This window comes from Populus trichocarpa, chromosome 18, assembly GCF_000002775.5.
Source record: "Populus trichocarpa isolate Nisqually-1 chromosome 18, P.trichocarpa_v4.1, whole genome shotgun sequence".
NCBI classification, from domain to species: Eukaryota; Viridiplantae; Streptophyta; class Magnoliopsida; order Malpighiales; family Salicaceae; genus Populus; species Populus trichocarpa.
In genome coordinates, this window is record NC_037302.2 from 3,530,680 (window position 1) to 3,539,503 (window position 8,824).

The window sequence follows — 8,824 nt, forward strand, 5'->3', positions numbered from 1 at the left end:
CAATATTCTGTAGAAAACCCAATACTTTCAGCTTAATTATACCTAAATCTACACCAAACTCAGCATTATAGTTGTCATAACCCAATTCTGGGTTATTCCCTAAAAAATCCTTTCTTATATAAAAAAAAATAAAATAAAGATTGACGACGGGGAGAAAGCAGGCCGAGAAATATAGCTGCAATTTTGAAGAACATTTGAGACCTAATTGTACCCCATTATGCACAAAAATGTAGAAAAAAAATACAAATTCAAGGTCAAAATAAATGATTATTGGACGAAGTTTCATAAAAATTAAGTCCGAGGACATTATTAAATTTTTCATAGGCCAATTTGATTTAATCATGGTCCAAATTGAATTTTAATTATGTTTAAGAATTAATTTGCGTCCAATTGAAGGATTCAATTAAGTGCAAGGACTTAATTATACTTTAAATGGGTCAAATTAATTTTATTAGGGGCTTAATTGAGAATGTTGAAATTTAAAGAGACCAAATTTAATTTTTATTAAGTTAATTGATTGAAATCAGGAGTAAAATCACAAGAAAATTAAAGTTTTGGGGCCAATTAGGTGTTAAATTAAAAAACAATTCACACCCATGGACCAATATGCAAAAGGAGCCAAACTAGAGGGGCTTAAGTGACAACATCCGGGGGTGAAATTGAAGAAAATTGAAAGTTTAATAGTCAATTGAGGGTCAAATTGCATAGATCTGAGACCAAGGACCAAAGTCAAAAAGGCACCCAAATTAGAGATTAAAATTGAAGTTTAGAAGGGGCTAAATTACATTGAATCAAAAGGTGAATGACTAAATTGAACTTAAAAAATAGAACCACATGAGGCGTCGTCTGGTTCACTGTTTATTGTCTTCTTCTTTTTCTCTGAAATGACAGTTCAGGAGGCTATTTTGAAGGTGTATTTAATGATTCATTTCTCCACCAAATTTAACCAAACTTGCACACAAATGATCACTTGACATTGCTCTAGCACCCTATGTGGTCCGTTCAGTTTGATGGACACCACAAAGGTCGCAGTGCCGGCTAAAGTGGCCAACTCAAACAACCTTCAACTATCAAATTTGACAGTTCATAGTGCCTACTTTGAACCAATGGTTGAGATCCTTCCTAACTGAATCAAGGGCCAAAATTTTTTCTCAATGAAGACAAGATTACCCTCTTCCAACTCCTATAAATGGAGTTCGATTTTATGGCCTGAGAAAGAAGAAATTTGGGTTCATAAACGGAAAAAAAACTAGCTTCCTCAGTTTTTGCCACCTTTTCTCTCCCTCTCTCCACCTCTTCCACAATTGCCTTCTCCGGCGAGAATACCAAAAACCCCAGCCTGTAAACCCTCACGAACACTAGCTCCTTCCTCAACGATCATTATTGCCCACCGCAATGAACAGTAACACCGTTGTACACTTCTTCTTCCTGCACCACAGTAACCCAACCACCAACACCTTCGGCCACCGTTGGAACCGCCGAACCTCCTCACCACGGTGACGACCACCATGCTAGGTTGTTTTCCTCTCCTTCTCCTTCCTCTTCTCCTCCCACTCCCCACCTGCAAAATTTGCTATTGCATGCAAAAGGAAAATTAATTAACATGGTTGCTGGGTTAGGCCAACAACCATATGGTCCTGGGCCGGACCCGTTTTCGGCCTAAAGAAAAAAAACGATCTGTTAGGCCAAGATTGGCCCAACCTAACTTGGCTGGGCTCGACCCAGTTAGTTGGGCCGGCCCAGCCCGTACATATTTAATTATAATATTAGTTTAAAAAAATGAAAACAAAAAAAATCCAAAAAACATTCAAAAATACTTTAAAAAATTTGTGATTTTCTCGTATGTTTTTCTACCAATTTTGCATAATATCGGGTTGTATATTTACACTGTAAGATACAAATTCAGTATTAAAATACTCGGTTTTCTCCGAAAAAGTTCTAAAAAAAATCTCAACTTTTAAATTAATTTCCCTTTTCAAAAACAAAAAAGGTTTTATTTTCATACATACGGCTAAATCGTAAAATTTTCCGAGCATATTTTCTTAGAAAGATAAAATTGCATCTTTCTCATGATTTGAAAATCTAAAAAATATGGATATCATAACCAGTTTATGATCATCCACTAGGGTTTAACCAAAATATCAAAAACCTTTTTCTAATTTTTTTAGGGTTCAATTGTAGACTTTAATATCTATGAGGTGTAAAATTATATGATAAAGTACATCCTCGGGTGTTAAAGATACAAGGCATAAAATAAATGCGATGCTAAGATTCAAACATTAAAATGGTTAGGACTTCAGTCGATGTGGTAGAGACTCTCTCACAAAGAGAGATATGTTTTAGACCTTAGAAAAGACCAACAAATAGAAACCCGACATAAAAAAACAATTAAACAACAATGCAGCTTACCGTAGTTAGGGTGCACTGGGGTGATGCGTCTTTCCCTTGCACAACCAGTCCTTTACTCAAACTCTTGTAGACAATAGGTTCCTAGGGATCACAATACTAGGTGACAACTCCTGAACCTTAATCATAATTTTATGATTAAATCCAAAAACCATTCCCAACACACACACACACACACACACACACACACACACACACACACACACACCTCATCAAGAGGCACAATAAAAACTCGTCGTCGCCGACGACATCGTGGCGCGCCCTGTGATAATAGTCTTGGTACCTATAATTACTTCTCCGGCCAAAATTATCACCATATCATTACCCTCTAAACTCATAATTTCGTTGTTGTCCAAAATGTTCCCCATATCCCACGAACACATCTTCAAAATCAACATCACTTATGTCCATATTACTAGCCATAAACTCATTCACATTAGTGTTAACTCCCCTCACAGCCCTCCTAATATTAAACTCTCTTCATTCAGACCTATTTTGAACTCCATCATGATCATTAACACATTTCCTCTCTAACTTATCTAACCTATCTCTAAAATCATTGACCATCTGATCCATCCGTTGATTCATAATGCGTAACTGATTTACAATTTCATTATATCTTCTCTGTGGTACCATGTTATTGCTTCCCTCCAACATCTTTGAATATGAAAACTGGTTAGTTGACAAGAAATATATATTTTCCACCCACTCTTTCACGTGTTTACACTCCTCTCGTGTTTCACTCAAATATAGGTTTTTCACTCAAATACATTTGCTATGTCTTTTTCGTCTCGTCTCACCTTTTTTGGCTCTTGCAGAATTGATTTCAACACCAAATATAACAACCTTAGCAGTGTATCCAAATATATGTATACAACTCAAGAAGCAATAAAAATATAAAAACAAGCAAATACAAAACTATGATTATAATTTTGTGAGTAATAAACAAATTTATATTAAAAATGGGTGTTTTTAAAGATGCGAAAGAAAACATATGCAAAGGTTATAAAAAAATTTAAATGACACCTAAATATATCAATTATGATTTTATTATACTATCAAAATTGAAAAATAATAGAAGCGAAACAAGTTTGAATTATTAACACAAATTAGACTGATTACGACAAGTTCCAATCTCGAATTTTGTTCCTATAGCAAACAAACTCTAAGTGAATTCAAATTTTATATGGAGAGCGATTAGCACCTGAAAACCTATTATGTAAAGTTTGAGAACTCTATGAATTTATTTGACCAGAAATTCCCTTATAATACGAATTTGACCCGTTATGGCAGGTTTTAATCTCAATCTTGGTTACTATAGAAAATGATCTCCAAATGAGATAAAATTTTATATGGGTGTGATTAGGACTCATAGAACCAATATATAAAATTTGAGAATTTTCTGAATTGTTTTGGTTCAAATTCTCCATTGTTTATATATTGTGGCAGATTACAAAAGTGAGTTTTAAATGTTCTTTCTCTTTTTATTTTGACTTTTTATGCTACTGATATAATATGAGACATCAATAAACTAAAATGACATATTTTTTTAAGGAACCCTAGATGCAAAATACTAAGCTCTAGAATTGAAATAATAAAAAACCGAATAAAAGACATCGAAAGCTAAGGAAGCCAAAATTAACAAGAAGAAAATAAAGGATATGACCTGATTTCAGAACCCAGCTCTAATACCAACTGATGCAGACCTCTAATACCAATCTCTTATTCTTGATAGCACAAACAAAAAAACAACAAACCAATTTTATAAAAATTATTCTCTGTAAGAAGGAATGATACAATGATACAGACCTCTTGATCACATGGTCAAGCAACCCCAACAAAGTAGATAACAACCCGGAAAGCTGAAAATCAGGTTTGATAGAACTCTGATCCAGAGGTAACCCTGTACCTAAGAACCAAAAGTATTGGAAAAAGACTTGGACCTAGAGATAACCTTGTATCTAAGAACACTAAGTATACGAATGACGCCACGAAGCCATTTAATATTTGATAAGTTAATGTACGGTCAAAGAAAGGTTGTTTTTCCACAAACAAACAAAATAAAAACTCGTGTTTATTCTTCAACTCGCTGCTAAGATTTGCAGCTTAAAAAAACATAATATAGTCTCATCTAACTAACCCTAATAGACCGCCTTTGTGTTGTAAGCTAATGAGTCTAAACTAGTAAATAACTAACATAAGTTCAATAATAAAATAAACCCTTAAATAATGTTTAATGAGCTAGAACAAACCCAAATTAAAAAAGAACTATTTCACATTAAATAAATAAATAGAATAGAATAATAAAAACAAATTCTTCATACTAATTTCTCAATGTAGCTTGAATCTCTAATTTTTGCAATTTTTGATAGATTTCAATCCTGATTTTAAATACATCATTTTCTCTTGTCTGGATGATGTACAAAACCTACTATATATGGTTGGAAAACTTAAGATGCCTATTTTCCAATCCAGCTTGAATATCAACAAAATTCTACCTATAGTTTCATAAATGTCTCAAACCGTACACAAAGGTCTAGTCTAGCAGATTTAACAAGATTCATCTAGTAATTCTGACCCTCTGAAATGATATGTTCCATAACTCTATTTGACCTGGAACGCTACCATAATATAATTTCATATGTCTAGTGTCTCCCTGTAAAATTACAGTTCGATCCGATGTACGATTTAAGAGATATGTTCAATTTCGCAAAATTGATCAACAAACATTTTAAGATCAAATTCGGATCTGACTTGTTTCATATTAAGAAATATATAAATTTTGACACAAGAAAAGTAAAAGAGAAGAGTTTTAAAAATGCAATAGTTGTTATGAATGTTTAAAACTTTTTGAAATGTTTTTTTTATATTGATAATTATGAAATAGAATCAACTATTTTATTTAAATTTCTATTTGATAATAATAATAAAAAAACTTTAAAGGTACAATCATGATGATGCCCCTTAAAGATTCAGGATGACAAACTAATTTAAATTTGAATAATTGAATACAAAATTGTTTAAAATAGTTATTATTTTTAATTAAAAATTTGTTAAAATAATTATTTTTTTAGATTATTTTTAATATTAATACTCAACAAACAATAATTCCAGTGATATGTCAAACAGTATATCTAAGGAAAGGGCCCTTGGATTTTCTCCAAGGAGAAGTCATTTTTAACATGTGGGGTAAAGTTCATTTATTAAGATTAGACTGCCTTGTTAACATAACCACACCACGTATCGAGCTACCGTTGTGTGTTCGTGGACACAGCAAAATGGTAATAGGGTTGGGACCCAAATGAGTTAGTGACTCGTATTTGGTTTGGTTGCCACTGTTGGAGGCCAATGCAACTACTACCAAAACCACACACACACACACTTGGAGGCCAACACACACACACACACACACACACACATATATATATATATATATATCACTCAAGAAAACCAATTTTTGGCCCCATCAATTTAAGGAAGAAGTCTTCATTTAGAATTAGCTGCTAAAATTTAGAGGTAAAGTGAAAAGTAAAATGGTAGAAAGGGAAAGTACAATGATTTTATTAACGTGAGCTTCCCTTTGAAGCATTTTTAACTTTATTCGGACACATTATTTTATTAATAGTTAAGGCACGAGAATAATACAATAAAAAGAGATAATTATAAGGTCTCCTTAAGGTCTATTAAAAAAAAGAATTAAGGTCTCCTTAAAGTCTAAGCTACTAGATAGGTATAGGGCTTAGCTAAATATTGGGACAGGATAAATATGGGCCTTAAGATTTAGACAAGTGAGCAATGAAAACCCTTTGTGATTTTTAGTTCCTCAAAATATTAAAAACAAAACCATGTCGACTATGAGAGCTCAGCAATATAATATTGCAATAGATGATCATGCAATAGATTGAGACACGAAGAGGCACTGTTTAGCCCTGGATTGCTGCCTCATAGTATCTCTAATAAGATTATTATATCCCTACCAACCAATCTAGGGGGAAGCTGTGACTGGAATATGTTTAATCATACAGAGAGGGGCAAAATGGTGACACCGAAGCTATTCTTGAGAGGTTGGTAATGGCAGCCAGGGAAAGCTAGCTAGAAGATAAGGGGGGAAATGAATAGAGACACTGGTTAAAAAGAAGGATTGATCGTAGGGGTTGCGTGGTACTATAGAAAGGGACCCCATTGTACCATGGGGTCTTGCAGGGTGTCCCATTTCCTTTATGGGTCCATGCCTCTCCCTCTCTCTCTCTCTTTCAATGCTTTTAAGTGTAGTATGAGTCATTGGGAAATGATGTAACGAAGGGCAAGCGCTTGTTCATCAAGTATATGTAGCTAGCTTTTCATGAAATAATGTGCAATACTCCCTCTTAGCTCCCCCTTGTCTTGGTAATTCTGATAGTGCCCTCGTTTTCTCTCCTCTTTCAGAGCTCAGATTTCATTCTCTTCTGCAGAAAAAACCAGGCGTCGCTTCTTATTGATTCTTCCCTGCCTGTAACTGATCCACCCCGTAGTGCCACATCCTATCTCTGTCTTTGCTCCATAACAACAATCTTCAGGAGTTTGTGCTCTCTTTTGTCTCAAAACACTGACCGTGCCTCCTAATTTCTCCACCACTTCTCTACTAGTTTGCTCACTACATGCTTGTAGCTTAAGTATATCCATCATTCCCTCATTTAGCTCATAATTACCCTTCAAATAAAAATAAATAAAAAGAATAAATCACCCCACTTTATTTTTTCTGAAAAAAAAAATGAGTGATCATCATCAACAAAATTCAGAGACGGAAAGTAGCTCAACAAACTCCTTGTCACCAGCCTCACCCTCTTCACCTTTATCTAACTCTACCCAATCAAAGAAACCTCTAAAAGACCAAGATTTCTCTCCTTCTAAGAAAATAAAAAGGATAAGAGACTCCAACAAGCATCCAGTCTATCGTGGAGTTCGCATGAGGAACTGGGGCAAATGGGTGTCAGAAATTCGTGAGCCACGCAAAAAATCTCGCATTTGGTTAGGTACTTTTCCTACTCCAGAAATGGCAGCGCGTGCGCATGATGTCGCTGCTTTAAGCATCAAAGGAAACCCAGCTATTCTTAATTTCCCCGAACTCGCCAATTACTTACCTCGACCAGCTTCACTTGCTCCTCGTGATGTTCAAGCAGCCGCTGCTAAAGCTGCTCAAATGGACCAGTTTGACCAAAAATCTGAAACAACAACCACAACATCTCCATCGTCTTCTTCGACATCTTCTTTGACATCACTTGTTTCTTTGATGGACTTGTCGTCTCAAGAGGAAGAGCTGTGTGAGATTGTTGAGTTGCCAAGTCTTGAAACGAGTTACGATGAGTTGAGCAATGATTTTGTTTACTTCGACTCGATTGATGAGTGGATGTATCCTCCGCCATGGATGCAAAGCATGGAAAATCACTGTTGTGGCGGCGGCGGCGGGTGTGCTTGTGATGATTTTACATTGCCGAATGAGAGTACTGTTTTATGGGATTATTAGTGTTTCGTTTTTCCTTTCTTTTAATGAATGTGAGTTTGTACATGTATCTGAATGTGTCAGTTCTTTCTTAATTTCTCTCTGTTTCTTTCTCTTGTTTTTTTTTTATCTATATCTTATGAAGGTTTTTTTAGCCCTTCTTGTTTTTCTTTGAAGGGTTAAAAGTTGTCTTTTTTTTCTTTTTGGTGTCTGTGTTTTCTGCTCATGTGGTTATGTAACATTATGACCTCTTTGAATGAATCTAACTGTACAGTTTTTGGAAAGAGGGAAAAATGTGTGATAAATTCCTTTGGTTTTAGTTGCTGAAAACACATTAAAGACTTGGTAGCTTGTGTGTGTGGATTTTTTTATCCTTTTTAGCAAAGAAAGAATCTAGAATGGTGGCCATCATTTAAAATAATGATGATAATATCATCAATATTGTTAAAATAATCTCGATAAAATAAATAAAAAAACATTAATAAAAATCACCAATGGTTAATAAAGTAGGTCATACGAATTGTCCGAAGGTATCAAGGTTCACTTGCCTTTAGGTGGCTTGTGTGATCCACTTCGGTTATTGTTAATGATCTTTCTTGGTTTTGTTGGGTTTTTCTTGTCGAAATCTTTTCAATAATATTGATGATATCATCATTGAAGCTTTGATGTGCTTTTAAGATCTCATTATTTTTTTTATTATTATTATTTCATCTCTCTTCACAAAATTACAATGAAAGGAGAGCAAAGAAAAAAAAACAAAGAAAAAAAGATTCTGGAGACACATTGAAGCTACAATAATAACATCACTTGTACCATTAAAAAAATTTCAATGAAACGAATCCAACGATACTAAAAAAAGTCACAAATAATGATCAAAGTGGGCTACTCAAGTCATTCAAAGGCAAATGAACCTTGATACCTTTAAACGGCTCGTATGAT

At 34.4% G+C, this 8,824-nt stretch overlaps 1 protein-coding gene across 1 annotated transcript; it reads left to right on the plus strand.

Moving 5' to 3' along the window:
• Positions 1–6,616: 6,616 nt before the first annotated feature.
• Positions 6,617–8,179, plus strand: LOC7462924 (dehydration-responsive element-binding protein 3). The gene has a single exon (XM_002324763.3). It carries the CDS (start codon positions 7,157–7,159, stop codon positions 7,907–7,909), a length of 753 nt encoding a protein of 250 aa, XP_002324799.1. The 5' UTR covers positions 6,617–7,156; the 3' UTR covers positions 7,910–8,179.
• The last annotated feature ends 645 nt before the right edge of the window (positions 8,180–8,824 follow it).

Coding starts and splice junctions, on each gene's coding strand:
- LOC7462924 (XM_002324763.3), top strand. CDS start 7,157: ATGAGTGATCATCATCAACAAAATTCAGAGACGGAAAGTAGCTCAACA.